This window comes from Camarhynchus parvulus, chromosome 1A (assembly GCF_901933205.1).
Source record: "Camarhynchus parvulus chromosome 1A, STF_HiC, whole genome shotgun sequence".
Taxonomy (NCBI): domain Eukaryota; kingdom Metazoa; phylum Chordata; class Aves; order Passeriformes; family Thraupidae; genus Camarhynchus; species Camarhynchus parvulus.
Genome location: NC_044586.1, coordinates 2,067,395 through 2,090,836, shown reverse-complemented (window position 1 = coordinate 2,090,836; position 23,442 = coordinate 2,067,395). Strand labels below are relative to the sequence as shown.

The following is a 23,442-nucleotide window of genomic DNA, read 5'->3' as shown; positions in this document are numbered from 1 at the left end:
ACTGGATGCAGTTATAAAGATGAATAATGCATTTTTTTTATAAAAAGATGCAAAACAAAACAAAAACTTAATTCAACATCCTCTTAAAATAAAGTGTTGTTCTTAGTTTGGTTTTATACAGAGATGTAATCTTAAGAAATTATATCTCTTCCTCTTCTTTCCTCCCATAGCAAAAAATGCAGAGCAAAACATTTTAAAGTAGTGGGGTTATTTTTCTAGTGAACTAAACCCAAAAGTCACTTTTTGAGCTGGAATTGAAATTCAGGTCCTCCCAGTATGGCAAAAGATAGAGCCTCTTGACATTTTGAAGTTTTAAAAAGATCACTAATAGAACTGCACACATTGAGTGCTTGTGTAAATACTGTAAAGCAGTAGCAATTCCAAAAATATCATTATTTCTGTGGTACAGTTCCTTAAGTCAGCAGCTATTTTCCCCCTAAAATTGGAAAAAGCCACAGTCATTTTCTGCAAAATATGTGCCAGCCAAAGTGATAACACACCAGAGAAACCTAATTGATACCAGTGACCATGAAAAGTCATTTGCTTTCTTGAAAAGAGCTCATTATATGCTAAATTCAGCAGTATTGTGAATCACAAGCTGTCTTTGAAAACCATCTGAATTTCAGGCTGTTGACATTTGGAAGCTGTAGCTATTGGAGAGCCACTGAATATTTTCACCCTTTGAATTTTCTGCCCTCCAGGAGCTGAGCATCCACTTTTTTCAGGCTCTGGCTTTATTTCCTGTTGTGCACATGTTTTCTAGGGGGTTAATTGACTGTTGTTTTAATAAATGACCTCATGTTATAATTGTTTTTAAAACAGCAAATAAAGAGAAAAGTGTAGAAGAAAACAATACTCACACTTGCCAACCAGAAAAACCCCAAATCAACCAACCAAAAACCAAACCAATCAAGCACTACCACAAATCCCCAAACAAAATTAAAAACAAAAGAAAAAGAACACCAAAACAGCAGCAACAAAACCCCCCAACCTCTCCTTGATCATTGTGAAAATGTCCTGGTTTTTTCTCTCAAAGTCAAGATATTGTTGTAAAATACATGGTCAGGGCTTCACTGAAATAACTTCCAATTTTTTATTACTATTTGTAAGGAACATTCTTTTCGTATTATAACTTGTCATATGTTCCCTTGCAGAATAGAGAAGTTCACTGTTGAAAATACATCACCTCGAGAGGTAAATAATATTTCAAACCACCGGGTGCTAATTAAGCCAGAGGCACAAAACAACCAGAAGAACAGAGACGTGAACAAAAACGAGGACAAGAAAGCTTTGGAAGCTGAAAAATACGGATTCCAGAAAGTCGGGCAAGACAGACCATTAACAAAAATTAACAGTGTGAAGCTGAACCCTTTGGGATCTGAGTACAGGACTTTGCCCATAAGCACAATTCCAGGTGGGCACTTCAGGCCAGTCCATTTGAATGGATCTGAGAGTAAATCCATGGGAGTTGTGCTGGCAGATGTTGGGGATGGAGCCCATCACAACGCAGACTCTGAGCGGGTCATGCAGAGAACCAATTCCATGCTGCAGCTGGAGCAGTGGATTAAAATCCAGAGGGGGAAAGGACAGGAGGAGGAAACAAGAGGGTGAGTACTGGGTAATTATTTTTAGACTTTCTAGTAAATAATACATTTGTACACTGGTTAGTTTCTTTAGTTCTGGATCTATATTATATAATCGCATTCTTCGTTCTCTGTAAGAAATGCCTGGATGGCTTCTCAGAACAGATGTATGGAAGTTTATTTTATTAGTATTTGAATAGTTATTAATAAACTAAAGTATATTAATAATAAATAAAAATGGCCATAAACCCTTTTTGGGTGTTAGAAATTTCCCTGCCCTCTCAGGGAGAAGGTGTAATCTGATCACTCACAAAAATTCTTGTTCCTCTTAAAATCTATTCTTGAAATTGCCCTCTCTTCTGCATTTGAGGACTTCTCAGAACAGATGTGTGGAAGTTTCTTTTATTAGCATTTGAATGGTTATTAATAAAGTATATTAATAACTCAATAAGTAAAAATGGCCATGAACACTTTTTGGGTGTTAGACATTTCCCTGTCCTAGCAGGGAAAATGTGTCATCACTCATAAAAATTCTTTTTCCTCTTAAAATCTGTTCTTGAAATTGCCCTTTCTTCTACGTTTTTTGCTCACAAATTCTTTTAATAATATTGTATTTGAAATTCTTTAAAAAAAATATTCCTGGGAGCTTTTAAACTTTAAACCAGCTTTGTATGAAGAGAGAGAGAGAGAAGATTTATCTAAAAATAAGACACAGAATCTAACTTGATGCTTAAAGCTTCTCTTCTCATGAAATTAGCTATCAGCCAGTTACAATATTGAGCTCTAGTGCTTATTCATGAAGTTTTAAAACGATGTGTGAATGATTGGCAATATTTAATGTCATGCCAATAGCAATTTCTCTGTCTGAGGAGTGTAGGGATGTTGCTTCCAGGCTGCCTTACAGACAAGCAGCTCCAGCAGGAAAATGTAAAAAGGTTTTTAATATTACATTTGATAGGAGATGCTATCACAGAAGATACTTTGAAGGGGCTGGAAATTAAGGATTTTGTGTATAGATGCATGGCAGAGCAGAGCTTAAGATAAACTAAGTTCAGAAAATGTGTTTCCCCCACAAATTTTGACATATTGACTGGGGCTTCTCAGTTTTTGCAAAATCTTGAAACATTTCCATGAACTTGCCTTCCATGTGCCAAGGTTGAACATTTCCTCACTGCTTTTAGCCTTTCATTACATATAATTAGGAATTGTTAATGTGGTGTTTCATGAAATACTCATCATAAGTAGTTTGATCAAGTTTGAACTTGTAATACAGACAGGGACTTGCACATGTCATTAATCTTATTATTCAAACTTGCATAATGAGAACTCAGAAGGCTCTTTGATGCAGTTAATTTTTTTAATTGGACTTTAAAACTTGCAACCAAACAGAAGAAACTAGAATAGATGTGCTGTTTTTCAGTTCTGAGCAAGTATAAAAACCCTAAAACTGGTTTCATAGTGAGGATCAAATAGAGGGAAGTGCTATTAACAATATGTTACTAATTAACAATATTTTATTCTTGAGTATAGGAACACTTGTTTGCCTAGATAAGGGTGATAATATAAATGCTTTCAAAAGCAGTTCTACAAAAAAGTGGCAAACTGAAGCAGAATTTGCCTTGAGCTATCTTTTTTGCTTTGCATGGAAACAGCCTTGAATAATGATCCAAATTTCTAATGTATATAGTGATGTCTTTTAAATGGGGCTTCATTTAAATTTAAAATTTTATTTTTGTTGAGGTTGCCAGGTTCTGGCTGGAGACAGACATTTAAGTAGAATCAAAGTTGGTGAATGAGAGTAAAAAAAGAAGCTCTGGTTTATGCTAAAGCTTAAGGTTGGGGTGAGAGGATCCTGAGGCTGTTTAAGACCTGTAAAACTCATAACTAGAATTTTTGAAAAAAGTAGTCTTTACTTACTGGGGGAAAGTTGCTAACTCTCCACCAAGCTGCTTTCCAGTGCATCTGTGTTATTGTGTCTGCATGACAGAAATCATGGAGGACCCAACTGAGTATCTCTGGTGTGTCAGACTGCAGAAAAAAATGGGACAAATGCTAAGATGTCAACAAAGATGTTCAATTAAATGACTATATATAAAAGAAAAGAGGAGCTCTTAGCTATCCTTAATATAGAATGAAAAAGGTTCACTATACAACTACCAATTTTTTTAGAGGGACAGGCTGACCCCTCAGTGGTTTGATTGACCAAAAAAGTAATGAGAATGACAGCAATATAGATTTTAATTCTTGAAGCTGTTACCTGTTGTTTCCATGGATCTAGACATCTAGTTTGGCAAAAGCCACATGAATAAACTGCTGCCTTAAGGAAGGCAAACTTTTTTAAAAACAAAAATAAATGTGGTTTGAATAAAAAATAAACACATTCCACTTTGGTATCATTTTATTGAATTTTGCAGAAGTCAGTTATGAAAAAAATATGTTTTTCACAAAAGTAGTTCACTTGAGTGGTCTTTCACAAATGTGAAAAAATACAGAAGGGTTGTTTGGTACTAAGGGATGTTTTTTGTTGCTGCTACCCCAGGATGTGAGCCTGTCTCTCTGCCTTGTCTGTATAAGATTCATCCAAAATAATAAATGCCTGCAATGAAACTCCAGGCTTCCATCTTCACTCTGCCACCCTTTCTTGATTCTTACGTGGAAGTTGTGTGTTTGGGGCCAGCGATTTTTGTTCATTAGGATGAGGGGCTGTTCTGAGGTTTCAAGTTGAGGATATTCACAGCGTTGCAGCCCTGAGTCCCTAAAGGGGCCTAGCAGCAAAGTTGCTTTCCCAGTGTGTTGATTTGAAAGCCAGGTGTCTGCTAAGGAAGGCAGGAGCCTCCCTTGAACTGGAAAATGTAAACCCCCTCCCTCTGAATTAGTATAATTTTGAAATTAAGGAAGGTTCTCAGGCAAAGATATGGGAGTAGGAATAACAGTTCTTTATGAGGAAAATTAAGACAAATGCAATAGTATAAAAAGAGAGAACAAAGCACTGCCAGAGTCAGACCAGGCCCTGTCCCCTGTGTGTCAGGGGGTGGCACAGTCCCATCCCATGGGGGCTCAGCCCTCCTGCAGTGCCAGCTGTGCTGCTGCTGGAGCAGGGATCCTGCACAAGGGGGGAGTTTTCCTCTGCAGCTCCAGGGCTGCTGCAGATGGGCCTGGGCTCCCTCTGGCAATGCAGGGCAGCAGAAAGCTGCTCCTCTGGCAATGCAGGGGGCAAAGGCTGCTGTGCTGCTCCAGGCTCAGATTGGATCCAGGTAGGAATGCTTGGCTCCTCCCCTGGGCGCAGCATCTCCCCATGGGATGCCGGAATTGGATCAGCCCTGCAGGGACACTCAGTGGCCATGGACAGAAGGTAATTAATAATTAACAGAAGTTATCTCCTGGAGGGAGGATTGCTTGTGGGAGAGATAAAGAAAACTGCCCAATGAACAGCGGAGACCTGCCCCACCTCTGACAGATGTCAATAGAATGCACACCTCTGGGCACATCTTACATTTCCAACCTAAACACCCTAATAGTCCAACTCAGACACCAGAACCACTATTGCTCCCCAGGAGACAACCTCTCAAGGTGTCTGTAAACACATGTGGAAGACTTTCTCACATGGGAGCAATTATAAGGATCTATTTATGATGGCAGCTGCAGAAATACTTTGCAACCTCAGACCCAGCTGCAGCAGCCTCCCTTTGTGTGCAGGGCAGCTGGAAGCTGCAGTTCTGTCTGGAGTTGAGTTTTGGGTTTGACTGGAATGACATTTTTGCAAGTATCAACAGGACATTGGTGAATCTATTTTATCGAATTATCTAAAACAAGGCTTAATATTGAGGTGGTTGAGCTTTTTACAGTTTTCATGGTTTACCAATTGAAGATGGATTATGTTATCTTTCTAAATGTTCCAGAATATAAGTAATTGCATGCAGATTTTAAATTGATGTCTTTGCACAGTAAGAACTTCAGGCAGCTGTTTTTGCAAGTTCAGGATATTTAAAGGTTCCAACAGGATTACACTGCCCATTTAATTAATAAAATGTGTGAGGAACTTCAGTGAGTGAGGTGTGTCTTGCTACTAAATATATTCATGAGAATGTCAGGCCTTACTGTAGCTGTTATGGGATATAGTTACAATTCTCTTTTGAAAGTTAGAAATGGAGTTCAAAAGCATCTTGTTTGTTTGGTTTTAAATATGGAGATGGACAAAAGCCTTATCATTATCAGCCTGTTACTAAAGAAATTTGGAAGTTATTTAAGCAGATTTGGCAAAAGAAGACTAGGACTTGGAATCCCTCTTCCCTTTTTGTAATTTTTTTGCAAGAATGGGAAGCTGTCCAATACAAAGTGGGAATAATTCTTCAGTAATTCTTGAAAAGCTTCAGAAACTGTAGCAGATTTTGTACATAAAGCTCTTTATAGCAGTTTTCATCTTCAGAATGTTGCAGGTGATTGTAAATACTCAGCTTAACTATTTTCAGAAAAGTGGGTTTCACCATCATCAATTTCCCTGATAGTTATTCCATAAGGATCTCACATGCATAATGCTAGTTTATTGTGTCATTTGATCTACATAATTCCTTTAATGTTTTTTTTTGGTGGCACTGAAATAATTCAAAACCATCTCCAGGTTCCGGTGCTTCATGGTATAGGGATTTTAGTTCAGATTAGTGTGGGGTGTAGCTGGAAGCTGCTGCCCTCTCATGGCTAAATCAGGTCCAATTTGAGGCTGATTTTGTTGTCTATAAGCAAGCATCAATCATATGCATGCTCTGTAGCAAAAGGCTTTAAGAGGAGCTCATTTGCATTTTAGATAAGGGAGGAATAAATCAATGTTTATGACCTAGATTTTGTCCTCTGAAATAAATTAACAAATAGTGCTTTGTCATACTTAGGCATGCATCAATCCTTGGTATAGAAAATTTTTTAGTATTTTAACTAATGCTGAAAGTTGCTAAATGACTGTAGAACTCCAGACTCTTAATGGGGCAAAAAATTAAGGAAATAAGCCTTTGAATACATTTCTGAGTTGAAAAGCAATAAAATATTATTATCAAACAAAGACATGTATTGCTCTTTGTTTCACTTGAATGGCTGATATGGAATGGCTTGTCCTTGACAATTGCAAAATACAATTTCTTCAGACAATTACTGCAGTTTTCCCATGGACTGCTGTTAAAAGAATAATTTTTTTAATATCTGTAGTAATTGCTCAAGATTTTCTTAAGGAAACAGTATTTTTTTTCACTTTTGAAAAAAGCGAACATTTCAAATGGAAATATGGAAAGCATATGGAAACAGAGAACTTTAAAGCTTTCAAAACTTTCACCTATCCAGCATATAGGCAAGTTCCAAGATTTGATCAAAACTTGAAATCAAGTTTGCCAGTCCAGTAGAGTACTAGACTGGCAAACTGGTAAAAAGATGAAATGAAATACAGATTATATCAGCAAGAGCTAGTCAGAGAGAAAGGATCCACTTTTGGCTGCTACAGCGCATTCAGTCAGAATCATTGATTCTTGAACTGTTGCTTTGAATTTCTTGAGCTTTTTTTAAATGGCATTCAAAGTATTATAAAAGCTGAGAGCTGGATAAACCCAACCCACAGTGAACAATTTCTGATTGCCGCAATATTAACACTAACAAAAGGAAACGTGTGTTCCAGCATCATCTCCTACCAGACGCTGCCGAGGAACATGCCAAGCCATCGAGCTCAGGTGCTGCCCCGGTACCCAGAGGGGTACAGGACACTGCCAAGGAACAGCAAGACACGTCCAGAAAGCCTCTGCAGCGTGGCTCCCTACGACAGAGCCGTGGGACCCGTCAGCGCCGAGGACAAGCGGCGCTCCATGCGCGACGACACCATGTGGCAGCTCTACGAGTGGCAGCAGCGCCAGTTCTACAACAAGCAGAGCACCCTGACCAGGCACAGCACCCTGAGCAGCCCAAAGACCATGATCAACATCTCTGATCAGCCCATGCACTCCATCCCCACGTCCCCGTCGCACGGCTCCATCGCGGGTTTCCAGGGGTACTCCCCGCAGCGCACGTACCGCTCGGAGGTGTCGTCGCCAGTGCAGAGGGGAGATGTCACCATCGACCGCAGGCACAGGACACATCACACCAAGGTAAAAAAAGCTTCATCTAATGGATAAAACTCTCATCTGCAGGGCTCTTCAGTAGAATGTGTCTGATCCCTGGAAAACTTATGTTGCACTGGAGTATATTTTACTATAATGGATATTGTTGCATCACTGTTTTTGTGGAGAAAGGTTTGGTTTTAAAAAGGGCTGAAAAATCTAAGGATACAAAAAATGTATTTTTTTGAAACACTAAAAGATGAAAACATGTCTTGATATTACTGCCCATGATAATATGCCCTCTAAAAAAAAATGAGTCAATAGGCAAATTATTCAGAATACCTTATGCATGTACAGAACTCTAACTCCTTTCTAGCAGCAAGAGGACTCAAAATCCCAGGTTTCTTTACAGATGCTGCTTTCTGTCCTTCAGCAACAAGTTTGGCTGCCTTGGGCTCCAGCAGCAAATTGAGTGTATTGTTCCTTTTTATGCCTTTGAGCTCTTAGGGAGATCACTGAAGATCAGTCTAAATGCACACAACCTTAGTGCTTAACCACTGAGAGGGAGACATGAAGAATTGTGAACTTGAGTGCCATATGTGCTGCTCTGTTACAGCCAGCATGCTTTGTTACCATGGGTTTTAATAGATTGGAAATAATTAAATAAAAATTACTCCTTCTGTTGGATGTAAAATGCTCCTGAGCATTTTTCTAAAAACTTCATGCTTGGATATCTTTTTTTTTTTTATCCAGGGAAAGAAAAAACCTATAACTACAACTTAAAGCAGTTTAAACAACTTAGAGTTGATTATCAGGTGTTGGATTTTGAAGTTTTTAGACCCCTATCACCAAAGGAGTAATTTTGCTTTGGCATCCTTTATGTCTCAACTGCTCTGGAAATTTAGTAATCAATGTTTCTCACATATCTGAGAAATGCCACTGGGTCAGTGCTGCAGAGTGTATATTGCTTGTCCTGTCAGCCATGTTTTGCTTCCTGATGTTTTTGTTCCTTGTTGAACACTTTATGCTAATCATTCATTTAGTATTGAGTACCTTTTATACAAACCTCCTGTTTCCCTTGAGTTTTTCATGCTGTTTGGTTTGTATTTAATTAGTTACAAAACTGGCTTTTGCCATTAACTTTAAATACACCCCTGTCTTTAAGAGATGGGTAATCAGAAGACTGATTATTTGAAAACAGTAGGGTAAACTTAACATCTAAGCCCCATCTACATAGAGATCTTAAGTTTTTCAGCATAGATAGCCATCCAAACAGGAAGCTCTGGAATTTATCCAATGTTCTGTAATTCTTCTATCACAAGAAGATCAAACATTGTTACTCATAATATGTCAGTGGTTATAGGCCGGAGCATTTATCCACAAGATCATCAATTTTTGTCATCAATATATTTTTCTCCATGTGCTACAGTACTGTAATCTTATTGTCCTGGGCTGGTCTCTCACATTTGCAGAATTCCTGCTAGCATTTGTTATCCTTTTAAGCCATTACCTTTTTTAAACTTGTACACAAGTGATGAGTTAGAAAGAATATCTGGAGAAGGATATGAAAAACAACTCCAATACTCTTTATTGTGTACAAGACAGAAAGAAGACTAATGTCCCCTTAGCTAAAATCAGATGGTTAGAGAACAAGGCTGAACTTGCAGAAGCTGCCTCATGTGTTGGAGCTGGAAAGATGAAGTCTTTTCAGTCATCCAGTAGTTTTATAGGAAAGTGGACACTTACTTTGAAGAAAAAGCTACTAAAGAAAGTTAAAGCCCCCCAGTAGGAGAGAGGGATGTTTCTCTGAGTGGTACTAAAGGTGTCTTCCAGCAGAGTCCAGGAGCCCAAGCCATGTGTACATTTATCAAGCATCCTCCTCAAGCTGGGGCTGTGTGCTCAGGACAAGCTGCTTTGTCTGCCTCAGTCTGGTCGCTCTGCCTGGTCACTCTGGCAGGCAGAGGATGCTCAAGCTGAGCTGCTTCCCAAGAGAAAAGGATCCAGAAAGGAGAGCTGGGTTTTGTTGTGGCTTTTGGTTTTGTTCTGCTGATCCTTTCTCACCTCAGAGGATGAGGCAAGGCTGGTATTGCAACACCTGGCAAACATAAAGCAATTGTGTTGGCATCCACATGCCCATTTGCATGAGTCCCCTTGTGTGTAACTATTTGGGTTTGAGAAGTCAATGAAGACACGGTTTGAAAATTCAGGAATGAGAACATCGTGAGCAGATGCCAAAACTTTCTATTTTTTACAGCACGTGGTTTTGAATTGACTGCTTGTCTATGTCTAAATGGCGTTGCCTACTCAAAAGTAGTCACCCTGCAGCTTGAAAATTTTCTTTCTTACTTCTTTTCACATCAGCTAGTTTTCTGTCCTGTTGTGTCCTTCCTTACTATTCCAAGACCTTCCCTGTTATTCTTGAAATAGAAATGACATCTGCAGCCCTGAGAATGCTGCACTACACCCACAGTATTTACTTTATCTAGCAATCTGCCCCTAATATTTTGAGAGTACAGCAGGACAGAAAAAGACTGCCTCCCCAAATTGCTATTGTTCAGCTGTCCTTAAATGAACTGTGGCCTATGAGTTCCCTTTGGAATGCTGGCAAAGGAAATAAGTCCTCAATGGTTTTTTTATCACAAATCATTGTAGATGTATTCCTAAGGTATCTTGCCATGGCTGTGGACGTTTTTATGCTAAAACTGTTGTTTTCCGGGATTCCTTTAAAATTGCTACAAAACATTTCATATTTGTGAATATTTAATATTTTTCAATGTTCTTAGCTAATGTCTACATTTATTTAACATACATTTAAGTGAAGAACACCCACTTCGGGGAGTATTACTGGTCATATTGCTTATGCTTTGGAAATAGAACTGTAGTGGGAGTCTCTTGGTGTATTGTCAGAAAAAATTGTGATTTGTGGGTAGACCTTGCTCGTGGTCAGCACTCTGTCAATAGAGCAACAATAATGAGAGAGAACTGTAAATTAAATTAAATATGAAATTTGGGCTATTTCTAAAATTTAGAGACTTGAATAACCTAGGTAGTAAATCAACAGGGAGCATGACTGGTACAAATCATAGCAAATTTTAATGAGGGGGAAGTTGGCTTGACTTTTTGTGTTAGCATTTAAAGTTTTTGAGTCTTTAAAAACAACTGTGGGTCACACTGTGCTATTTTTTTTTTGTGCAGCATGTCTTTGTGCCTGACAGAAGGTCGATGCCAGCAGGTCTGAGTTTACAGCCTCTTACTCCTCAGAACCTCCAAGGCAAAACAGTGAGTTGGATTTTTATTTGATACATCAGGGATTTTTTTTAACAATAATCCTTTAAGTATGAAGAGGCAACATTGAAATTTTATTCCAGTTAAAGCTTGCTTTAAATGTAACCTTTCTTTAAATTATCAGGGGAAGAAGTACTCTGTGATTCCACATAATTCTAAGAATATTGTGTAGCTGCTGAGTCAAGGTTTTCTTTGGGAATTACAGATTTATTATTTTTTAATCATTGTTGATACATTGCTGAAATTCCTGGGAGAGGATAGACTACATCACAGAACAGTTATTTCTCCATTAATTATTTAGAAAATCCTAGAAGTTTGGTGTTTTTGGAAATGTAAAAGAGTGTTTTATAAAAGGATGTCCTTTCTGACACTGTACTGTGGTAGAGCTGAAATTCTCACTGAAGATATTTCATCAAAGTAATGTTGGTGAATACTCTCCACTTTCCTAGCTGAAACATGACTCTCAGCCAAAAAATTGCCCTAAATTGATGTCACTTCTTTACCAGTTTTTGTCTCCTTTTTTGTAATCTCTCTGTCCATCCGAAAATACCAATTGAGAGAGTTATGAACTAAGAAAACTGGTTTGGTTTTTTTTTTTTTGGATCATACTGTGGGCAGCCAGTCCTTCTACTGCCTCCAGCCCTGTTTCCTGCACTTCTCAGCACAGATTTCTGGCACCTTCAGGGACTTTTGGGGTTGGCCTTTGGTAGCTGGAGCCTTCCAGACATTCCTTGGGGTTCGCGACCCGCTCAGCCATTCTGGGCTCATCTCCAGAGGGACAAGCAGGTCCAGGAAACCAACAAGAAATCCACAGCAGAACAGTGCAGGGGCCAGAGGAGGAAGCCTGTAGGTAGCCCTGAGAAAAGTTGGTGTTATGGTTGTTGCAAGAGTCCCAGGGCCTGCATCAAATGCACAGCGCCTGCAGCAACTTTATGAATGTCTAAAGAGGAGGAGAAGTTCTGTTCTAAGGGCTCCTCTGTAGAGAAAAAGTTTGGGTTGGAGTGCCATGAAATAGGTTATTCCTAATGCACTAAAATTGAGCTGTTTCAGAATGTACCAAAAGGAGTTTTGATCTTGAAAAAGTGGATCATTGCCCCTTTTGCTTGAAGATGCCACTTTTTGTTCTTATATTCCTAAAGATGAGACTCCTTGTGCTTTGAGTGGATGTTACTTTTCAGACTGAAAACACTGTTGCCTGTTTTTGGAGAGAGCTCCAAAATGCCTTGTAGAGCAGTCTGGGTTCTTAACACTTGCCCTCTGGAATTCAATATTTCAAATCCAGGTATTGAGGGAGAGCTGTAAGAAGGAAAACTGCCATTAGACAGCTTGGGTTTGGTGTTGGTTTTCCCTCAAAAGCAAATGGTTTTTCCAGCTGAAGCTATGTGGAAATCCCTTGCTCCCTCTTGTGGGCTCCTCTGTTCTGAACTCACAGAAGTGCTGGTGCCATGCTGCTTCTCAGGGATTTTTCCTCTTAATTCTGAGAAACACATATTCACTTTCAGCATTTTTAGTGTGGGCTTCTCTGGAGCTCTTTACTTCTTTGCTTTGGGGAAGTTCTGCGCCTGTGGGAGAGGGCAAGCAGGGGTTCAGGAGCTTTGGGCTATGTTTAACTCACAGGGTTTGTGAGAAAATCAAAATGCTGGATGAATATTTAACCTCCTGTAAGGTTGACTTCTGGAGAAGTGTAAGAAACAGAAGCAAACAGGAACATAACAAAAATACTTGTGCTCAGTGGTTTGTTTTCTTTGGAGTATTGCTAATAGAAGTGGTTCCCAGGAATGGTTCAGGTAGAATTTTGCAAACTGACCTAAGCTGATCTGTGTGGAATTACCTGAAAAATACCCATTTGAGGTGGAGTTAATTTCCATAATACATATAATCTATAGTAAGTCTTAAATGCTATTCTTCATCCCTTCCTAAGGCTGTATTGTACAGCTTAGTCATAGAAGGAAAGCAATAAAATAACTGGAGGCCTCAGACCTGTGAAAGGTGGGATGGAAAATTATTTTTGTCATGCTTGTGCAGATTTATTTTGTGAAAGGTGATTATTTCTGAGGTAGTTCAGTAAACATGGGATTGTCATCATTTTTTCCTCTCAATTTTGACACATACATTTGAAGAATTATTTTAAATAATTGTCTGAAGAATTATTTTTAAAACTACATTTTCTTGAGGGCATGTTTTGATTCTTTCACCAAGCTCAAATGGCTGCCCACATACAGGTAACAACATCCTAAGGGGCTGGAGTTGTCTTCCCCTGACTGAAGTCAGTATCACCAATTTGATATGCACATCAGGAAAATTGAGGACTGCACAGACTTTGCCCTGCAAAATCCTCAATTATTTTTGTCCTTAATACAGAATCTTTGACTTTTATGGCATTTGCTGGTTTGAGCAGTCAAAGGCTAACCCTTCATTTTATATTTGGAAGAGTTCAACAGGGGGAAATGTTTTCTCTTGTGTCGTATCACTGCCGGAGTTCCTGCAAGGCGCTCTGAAGGTGCACCTTCCTGTACTTCTTAGATGCAAACCTTTTATGAGGCGTGCCTTATTTTACTGAGGTGTTGTTTGGTGTACCAATTAACCTTTTCTCTGCTCTTTGGCTTCTCACATTGCACTCCCTCAGCCGGAGGAGCTGACCCTGCTGCTCATAAAGCTGAGACGGCAGCAGGCGGAGCTGAGTAGTATCCGGGAGCACACACTAGCACAGCTCATGCAGCTAAAGCTTGAGGCCAGCAGCCCAAAGGTCAGCCATCCAGCAATGTGTGTCCTGCTCCATCCTCACTAACCCACAGCCATTCATTAACCCAAGTCTGCTCTGTGCTAAGTTCCCTGGCTCCTGTGCGAGTGGCATTAATCCTGTGTGTGTGTGGTGCTCCGCTATCAACCCTTTGAGGTCTTGGTTTTTGACATAAGCCAAGTCAAAATTACCTGGGAATATTTTAAAGTAGCTGGCTGGAGTTCTGGGCTAAATAGACAAAAGCATCCTAAAGTCACCCCAGGACATTCAGGTTTAAAATGAAGTGGTTTTCATCTATTATTTTGTATTACAAACAAAATTAGTCATGCTAGATTGAGATTAATCTGCTGTTTATGCAGCCTGCAATCAGATTACATCTTATTTGTGATATGTGTACAAAAAGCAGGACATGTTTAAAACATGGATTTATCAAAGGGTTCATAGTTGCCTGTGTAGTGGACATTGACATAAGCTCACTGTGTTTTATGTGTAAACCAAAATGAAATGTAGTGGTTTCCTGGTCTGATTCGTAGCAAACTTTCATCATTTTTGTTTCGGGCTCAAAACTGGTTAACAGTTCGCTAAAAAAAGCAGTTTAAAACAGCATTGTATTTCTCCATAAAACAGAACTGTCTATCACTGTCTAGTTTACATCCTTCCAAGCTCTTTTCATGCATTCTGCACCTTCTGTCCCTTTCCTTTTCCCCTTTGACTGCTGCCTGCTAGAATGAGATTCTTTCACATCACCTTCAAAGGAATGCCATATATTTGGATCACCAGGTGGGATTTGCAATTTACTTGTGTGTTTATATTTCTTAATGCTTTTTGCCTGCTCCTATCAAAGCTGGAAATATTTGGGGAGAAGGATTTTCAGTGCTTTTTGTGAAGTTGGATGATGCTCACAGCATAGGATATCTCAATTGATCACAAATTTGAGCTTTTATGTGGAAAAAGAATCCCTCAGTTTAAAATTTGTCAGAAATCAGTAGCCAATCACCAATTCATTTTTCTGTTCTAAATATGTTCCTAATTTCCTGTTCATAATAACACTAACTGTAGCATTTTAACTTCTTTAACCAGTCCTAATATATTTCCAAGCTCATATGACACACATGCAATTTATAAAAAATGGGCACTTCTAAGAATTTCGATTTTTCAAATTAAAGAGATGTTTCTACAGGACATTAAATGAAGAGGAGGTCAAACATGAAGAAATATTTTAAACAAATCATAACATGGCTCCTTTTCTCATTTTTCTCAGTTCATTCTGAAGGATTTATATAAGAATAAGGTTTTAATCCTTTCCAGTTTCTGGTATCTTATGGAGTGAGGGTTCAGTTCTTCACTAGGGTACAGGTCTTCATTAACGTAATTGACTGCCAAGTGAAGAATTGTAATATCTCTCTTAATGGCCTTGTTACATGACCAAATGGGATTTCTGTACAAGTTGTGTTTGAGAAGTTTTGAAGTGGATTTTTTTTTTTTTGCTAGCAATTATAAAAGACAGTCATAAGTGCTTAGAACTAAAATAAGCAACTGGATGACCATCGGTTAAAAAGATAAAAATCGTTTTTTGTAAGAATCTTTTGTATTTATTATGTCTTTTATTGAAACTTTTGAGCCTTACACTTAAAAACTTTTATATGTTCCTCTACTGGGGTTTCAGTGAGTTATTGAAAACCCCAGCTGTGCACAGAGACACACAATGCACACTCACATGGGCTTGGTTGACTTTATTTTCCTATTACCTCACGAAAACAGGGTGGGAATTGTGACCAGTTCAGTTTGATGGCAATGCATTCCCAAACATCTCTGTATTTTAAGGGGCTGCAGCAGGCCCAAAACAGTAGGGACACACTGCTTGCTAAATTAGACCAAACTATTTCATCCAACTCAAATATTTCCAGTCTATAATGTTTTGGAATAAGGGAGTGATTATTCTGTCTTCAACAGTGTAATTCATTGTCAAGAAAGGATAACTGTCAATGTGAAATGTAAAATTGTTGTTATTGCTTGGTTAGCCAAGCTTGTCAGTATGATGGGCTGGATTAAATGGGGGGAATTGTCTATGTACAAGATGCAAAATAGTAAAAATTATTTTCCTTTCACTTGCACCAGATAAAATTTAAAAATGTGATGTGGTAAGCATTGATTTAGGAAAATGTGTAAGTCTTATAGTTGTGCCATACCAGAGATGCAAGGAATCAGTACAACTTAGAAATCAAGTCTAAAATCTATTACCTTAATCACAAAATCAGGTGGAAGAGCAGGTTGGAATACTCATTTCTCTTGTTTTATAATACTGTCATCTACCTGTAAGAAATAAATCCCCCTGAAAGTCTTTCTGCTTTGAGTACCACTGCTTTTAGGGGTGGTATCACATTTATAGCTTTTCATTACTTTGCCAAATACCAATTTCCCTTTATGTTAAAAGCATAAAAAAGTCAAAATTTCTTTCAGTGTAATTGAGGCCTTTCCTCCTTGTTACCAGCATCTGTAACCAGCTTGGATTAGTCACTTACCTTCTCTGGATTTTAAATGTCCTTTGTACTTAAATTAGGTATTTCCGCTCATGTTTAATCTCTGTAAATAGTGTCAGAACCTACTTTGCTTATAGCACATGATGGGACTCGAGTCCCTGTATCCTCAACTCTCACCTTCTTGGTCACAAAGAGCTCAGTACTGCACACAACAATAAATAATAAATTTGTTACCGCACAGGTGACTTTTCAGGCGGACTAAAATTGATGTGTAGGGAAGGTAACTTATATTCTGCTGCAATAAGCTGGCTGCTGATGAGGTGGTTTTCTTGTCAAGAATCAAGAATATTCAATCACCTTTTGGAAATTATGCTTTGTTTTTATACGGCTGTTTCCTTTGGCCATGCTCAAAAATTCTCACCTTGCACTTTCTGATGGTTTTGTATTATGCTTTCAAAATTTTTGTTGTTGTTGTTGGAGTTCAGAGAGGGAGAAAAAAAAGCCTGAAGATTTGGCCCACAGATACCCAGCAATATGATTTCTTCTATGTCTTAGGGCCAAATAAATGGTTGTCCAGAACCCTTTTCTTTTTCAACCACTCTGCTGGCTCAAGGTTTGCCGAGTTGGGAGAGAGATTCAGTAGTAGTAAAAATGTTGGAAGAACTCCTGTAAATCAAAGTTGGAGCTTCTAGAAGACCAAACATTACTTCAAAATGTCTTTTGAGCAAATACACATTGCTTATTTTCTAATCTGGATTTAAACAAACTTTGAAGAGTTCAACAGAAATTAATTCTGGCACTGCCTGTTACTGGTCAGAAGAGAAAAATTTGAAATATTGTAGGAAGGTATTAGGTAGAGGATATGAAGTGGTTGAAATCCTGATAATAAAAATGCATACAAACCTGTGTATTCCTAATAAAATATTTGAGCCTCAGAGAAATTTTTCTTTTATTAATTTATCAATTGGCTGTATTTGATTGCTTGGCTTTGGGCCTTATTGTTGCTCTCCTTATTGAGAGCAACAATTAGCAATTGTTGAGAGCAACCTTATCTGTTTTAGTATCACTACTCTCTGGAATGCACCCACTCTGTAGACAAAATTTTAATGGAGAGGGAGAACAACTTCTTGTGTCAGTTCTGGTTTTCTGTTTACATATGGTGGAGACGATGGAGTAAGTGCTAGGGGCTGCTTGTTTAGGGGTTTTTCCCTGCCTTGAACAAACAGAGCATCATAAGCTTCTTAAGGTACCTGTTATTGACTGATTAACTTACCAGCTGATTAGACTTTGCAATGGATAAAAAACAACAACAACAAAAAAGTTTTCTGTCTACAACAAGAAAAAATAAGATGAAAAAAAATACTCCTCCAAATGTAAAAGTTAGGTTTTTCCTAAATAATTTTGGGCAAGAAATACTAGAAGTCATCAAAAACTCATTCTGTTGCATTTCCATCTATGAAAGAAAACCTTGTTATGCAAATTCATGGGGAGTGCATATAAATACAAAGTGAAAGATCATGAATGCTCCTTCATGCACTTTGTGTAACCATGCCAGAAGCAGGTATTGCTAAAGTTTCTGCTAAAGCAGTTTTTGCAAAAACAGGAGGAGAATTGTGCATCAAGTGACTTTTCAGTTTTCTTTTGGAGAAGAAAACCACCTGTTTTCATAATTTCCCCCTTATTGTTAGGAAAGTCTCCTTTTTAAGACCAAAATCCCATACCTTTTTCCTGTGTTGCACACTTTTCTGAAACCCTAAATGTATGCAATGTGTCATAAAGTATCTGATTTTGACACTTGCATGCTTAGCAATAAATACTAATCATTATAGAAGATGTCTGGCCAGTTCCAAAATGGTTTCACTCCTGTGTGTGGGGGTGGATAAATGCATCAGGCAGTGATTCAAAGCTCCAAAGGATATAAAGGCATTTTGTGATATGTGGACATGAGTCTATTCACAGGCTGGGAATGCTTATATCTTTTTAATGTACACTGAGTTATTAAATCTATAATTTAAAAGGTTTTCTGATAAAGGTTTGAGAGTTCCTGCTGCACAATCCAATAATCCTTTTCATTTCAATACCATGCAAAGCCAAACTTGTTTTAAGCTTTATTTTTAAAAAGGGAGAGTGTTGGTGAACAAATATTACATTGATGTTGATCATTTGCGTTACTTTTGACATATTTGTTTGATATTATTAAACTTTTCAGATGTTGGTATTACTGAATGATGGAATATATAAAAAGCATGGGTTAAAATGTAATCTACTGCATTATTAGAAAGAATTAAAGTAGAGGCTATATTTTACAGTGTCGTCTTTCAAATCTAGCCATGCTGTAAACTGATGTTTGCTGTATGCTCCTCCTGATTTGAAATAGATGAAAGAGAATGAACCTTTAATCACCATGGTTCACACTATGATTGAGAACTCGGCGCTAAGACCGCAACTGTACCATCAAGTAAGGTCTTGGAGACTGAATGAAATTGCTTTATCATCTGCCAGAATTTTCCTTAGTGACAGTTTTGGTTGTCCCTCAGATTTATCCATGACATTGGTGTTTCTCTCCTTTGCTTTGGACACCCACAAGTCATCCATGCTTCCCGAAGCGCTGCAGTATCGTTGGCATGGCTTCCGCTGCCTTTTCGTTGTTTACTATTCAGTGTACACTTCTGAGTAACTCCTCTCTGTCTAGACTATTTAATTAGCTGGTGCTTTATGCAGGTGTCCAGTAAAATTCATGAAACTTCCAATGAGCTTCCAACATTTGTCTTAGCATGATTCTCTGCAATTAGTGTTCAAAGGTGCTTCTTTCTTTTGACCACTACAAAAGCATGTGAGCAGTGTTTACCTGGTCATTTCTGGCAATTTTGTTTCGTTCTAGGAAGTGGATTTACAAGTTTTTGTTTGCACTTACCAAGCCTTTAGGCGCTGAAGAAAGAAAGGATCAAAATTACTTTGATCTGGGGCCTGTAAATCCAAAAGGCAGTGTCTGTTCATAAAGTCACAGCAGACTTTACTGTGCACACTTACAGAGTATCTGGTGCTGGTTGGCAATGGTAAGATGGAAGAAGAATCGGAAATGTGAATGGAAATATTGTTTGGGAGTTGAGACCTGCACTAACTTATGAGCATGGCCAATCCCTCTCTCTTGGGACTGGGGCTGAACTGAACAGCCCGTCATGCCAGGGGCTGCTTGAGAAGTTTCTTGCTTCAACCACAGTGAAGGTGTTGTTCTCGCAAGGGAATATCTGGCCAGTTCCCTTGCATTTATGTTTTTGCCCTTGTGAGCCAAAATTATGCATAAAGGTTGCACAGTTTGAAGAAAAGGAGATGTTCTGCCATGTAAAACAGATGTTTATTACTGCCATGTTTCTAAAAGAAATGCTGCAGCTTAATAGAATATTTCATTTTTTATTTAAAAGTCAACGCCACATCGTAAGTTTGCTTCCGATCCAGAAATGCTGCCAAAAACAATCTCAGCTTTCCAAAGGAAGTTGGGATGTGAGTGAGTGATTTCATGACCATCCAATTTGTGCTCCTACATGCAAAACAGGAGCTTTAACTTGGAACCTGGAGGAACTATTTGGAGGGGAATGAGAGAAGTAAGGTGCCCTGGAGCCCTAAATGAAATTTTAGAGGTTTGTTGTAATTTTTTTAAGGAGCCTGACTGTTAGAATTTTTTTAAAGCAAGTCAATTTTGTGTGATAGAGTGTATAAGACAAATAAATCAATGGGTGTATAATGAACAGAGGTGTTTTAGACGTGTCAGGGGAAACTAGCCCAAGCTTCTAATATTAGACATATTTGATATAGCTGTGCCTGGGCTAAATCTGCTCCTGCCTTTGGGGATACCAATAAATTCCCCAGTGCTGCCCTGGCCAAGCTCTGCTGCCAGCTGCAGTGTCTGCCTTCACCTTGCAGGCACATCTGACACTGAATAAACATCTTTTTTGTCAGAGAAGCAGTGACTCTAACAGGTCCTGAGGGCTGAATAACCTGTTGCCACTGGAGATGTGGTCTCTTCAGGTCAGAGGGTTTGTGACATGCTGAAGGCTCCTGCAGAAGCTACCTTAGCTGAGGAGTCACAACATCTTCTGCTTCCATGGATAAAGTTTTCCTGTGTGAGGTGTTGCATTAACTGACTTTCTGGAGAGGCTAAAAATACACTCAAAATTTCACTGTCTAAATAGTCTTCTAAACTTTTGTAATGCAAAATTAACCTGTTTAAAATTCTGGCAACTTTATTTAAAGTCTAAACAACGTATAATTTCTTATTGAAATGAAATAAATTTGTTTAACAATCATCTTTCCTGCTGCAGTTTTAAAGCCATGTAAATAATTGGGAGAAGCCTCTGTGCAAGTGACTGAAATTTGTTTTGTTGTCAGGATGCTAAAATAGTTTGTGATGACTGCAACCATTTCTGTGGATAAAGGATCTTTCTCAGCTTCAGTTTATTCAGTTCAGTTTTAGGTCTGAGCTCATTTACAGTTAAGCAAAGGAAAGCAAGAGAAGTTTGTATTTAATTTGTCTCGCTTCCTTTTTGTAACGATTAATGGTTCTTTAGTAAAACAGCAAGAACCTCTACTATTTCAAATGTGTTATTTATAAGGCACTTGTGCTTGTGATTTGTTACATCTTCAGAGTTATTTAAATCACTTGACTTACATCAGTCTGCTCTGCAGACTGTGCTATAAATTCACAAGTACAGGCCATGGAAATTATTCCATATGTACAGACAAGAAAAAAAGAATTTTTACAGACTAGACCCATTTCTACCTTGGTTTGGGGTTTTTTGCTTCTTTCTAATACCAGATGAAGAATGTTAATCTTGTTCTCCAATCTTTTTCTCTGAAGCCGTACAGGCTGACTTTAAAAACCAAAATTGCCCACAATTCCTCTTACATGTGTGAGTTCCCTTAAGGAGGAAAAATGAAAATCTGAGTGCAACAAACTAATACCCAGGTCTTGCCATGGATAATTGTTCTTAATACATTAAAAATGCAGAAAAATAGCCCTTAAGTTTTTTGTTCCTGTAAGGGTAGGGAGGTTTTACTTATGGCTTGTTGCTATTGTTATAGGAGCTGCATACATTTAAACTGTTATGTATGGTAGATTTTGTGGTGTTTCAGGTTTTGTTATGAATACAAGGTGATGTTGTTCGAGCTAAAAATCTCGTCTTTTCAATTTGTATTTGAAGTGTTTTAGGTCACAGAATTCAAAATTAGAGGAGAACCTTGCGTAATGGGGCTAAATGCCCATTTGTCCTGCTTCCTGACAGCAAGAAGTATTTTAAAAAGCAAGAAGTAAACAAAAGAGCCTTTTGGAAGTCTTAAATTTAATCTTGTACTCAATAACAAAATGTCCTAGGTTGTCCTGTTTTAATTTCCTAAGTGCAGAATCCTGCAGAGGTGCATAGCATGCTTTTGGGCTGTGAAACATCCTCCAAGATATTCATTGAATCAAAACAGTAGGTGGAATCTGAAAAAAGCTTACAAAGTCATGAAATAATGCTGTCACTTCGAAGTTTTTAATATCAACTCCTTAAATAGTTTAACCACTTGTGTCCCAGGGTGTCCAGCACAGGTCATGTCTCCCTTTCTGGGATTCATCTGCTGCTGGTGTGTGGCAGAGGTGGGGACTGTACAGATGGTGACAAATGATTCCTAAGCTAAGAGGGAGGTTCAGTTAAGGTAATTTTGCTTTTTCACACACAAGATAACACATCTGGCCAAACTCTGCGTGTGCAGCTTGCCTCTGAAAAATGCTGAGTTCTATTCGTGACCCTCAGGGTGCTGCTTCCTCATGACTGGGAGGGTTTTGGTGTTAAGAGGAATGGATTTGGTGTGTTTGAACCGGCAGATGTGGAGGCAGAGGGAGGCCAGCAGCAGCTCCTGTCCCGGGTTCAGTAGATGGCACTCTTGCTCTGGAGTTCCTGCCCTGGCAGAGCCTCTGCAGGAGCGATTTGGCACAAAGGACATTTTGATAACTTGGTCACTGGAGCTCTGCTAATGCATTTCGCAGGGTTGTGAGGCTGTTGACCTTGTCTGAGATGTGTAGTTGTGTTTTGCCTGCCACATCTCCCCCGTCCCTCCAGCAGGATGCCATCGCATCCCGCACCTCTCGCATTCACTGATGGGCTGGGAGAGTTGGAGCTGCTTTTGTCAGGGATGGATTCAGTTATTCATATTATTTGGGGCGTTTTTGTGCTAAGCCTGGGCAAAATGTTGCAGTGGAAATGTCAGGATGAGGTGGCTCTCCAGCAGTGCCTGTTGTGTGGAGCTGGTGCTGCTGACTGAAGCAAGAAGTCGGTAGCAGTTTGAAAAGTGTGATAGGATTTTAATAAGGAGAATTAGCATGGCTATAGTGTTCTTTGAAAAACTGTTTTCCTTGTCTGAATACTTAAGATTTATTCCTTTCAGGAGGTACAGAGGGGTAGGGATGCTGAATTGGCAAACTGTTTTAAACTCGACTATAATTGAGGTTGAAGTGACAAAAAAATAAATGTCTTTCTTTTTAAAAAAGTGTAAAAAATACTGGCTTGAAAAAGCAATCTATTTTTCCAGCCAAGCCCCATAAAATGCTGAGCAGTGACTTGGAAAGGTGTATTTATCTAATAAGGGATAATCTTCCTTCTGTAAAATCTTCCTGTTGTGAAATATAACTAGGTTTCCTCTGTAAGTTAAATACATTTGGCCATGTTTATGAGTTTTATTTAAATATTTCCATTCCTCATTTTTCTCTCATTGCGATAAAATCAACAGTTAAAACAACACAACTCTACAATAGTGGGAGTTTAAACAGCTATCTTAATTTGTGTGACATTCATGAGGTGCAAAAGTGCTGTGGCTTTTTTCATATTCCAACATTCATTTTCATGAAATGTCCATTTCAAAGAAAGTTATTCTGTGTTTTTTAATACACTATTCATACTTCTAAATTGTCACCAGGTACATTTGCATGAGGTATGTGGACATAATATCGTGAAATGAAACACTTGAGTGTGTTGAAGGTTTATTTTATGTTTGGAATGCTTGTCTCATGAACCCTTCCCTAGTCCTTTTATTTATAAGTGTCCCTTAACATGGACGTGTGTCTCAGTAGTCTTCCTTGTACTATTAAGTCACAATTACATAATTCTGACAGACACATGGAAGGAAAGCATCTCTGTTGGGACTCTGTATACACAATGTTTTTTAATTAAATACAGTATGAAGGTTGATAGTGTTTTGTCCTTACTTGCTGTATAGGCTATTAAGTAGTTACTCTGTGGGAGAGTTCACTGTAA

The 23,442-nt window shown here is 38.6% G+C and overlaps 1 protein-coding gene across 7 annotated transcripts in view; it reads left to right on the top strand.

The window, feature by feature from the left end:
* Positions 1-23,442, top strand: part of PLEKHA5 (pleckstrin homology domain containing A5) — a 157,248-nt gene that overhangs the window by 110,520 nt on the left and 23,286 nt on the right. For 2 of the 7 annotated variants that reach the window (XM_030960051.1, XM_030960056.1), the window contains exons 10-14: positions 1,155-1,607; positions 7,237-7,699; positions 10,847-10,930; positions 13,563-13,682; positions 14,403-14,456. In XM_030960051.1, the coding sequence (XP_030815911.1) occupies positions 1,155-1,607; positions 7,237-7,699; positions 10,847-10,930; positions 13,563-13,682; positions 14,403-14,456 (1,174 nt within the window). Of the gene's footprint in view, positions 1-1,154; positions 1,608-7,236; positions 7,700-10,846; positions 10,931-13,562; positions 13,683-14,402; positions 14,457-18,533; positions 18,615-23,442 lie in introns of those variants that run through there. The other 5 variants (XM_030960053.1, XM_030960057.1, XM_030960055.1 and 2 more) reach the window with 4 other exon arrangements.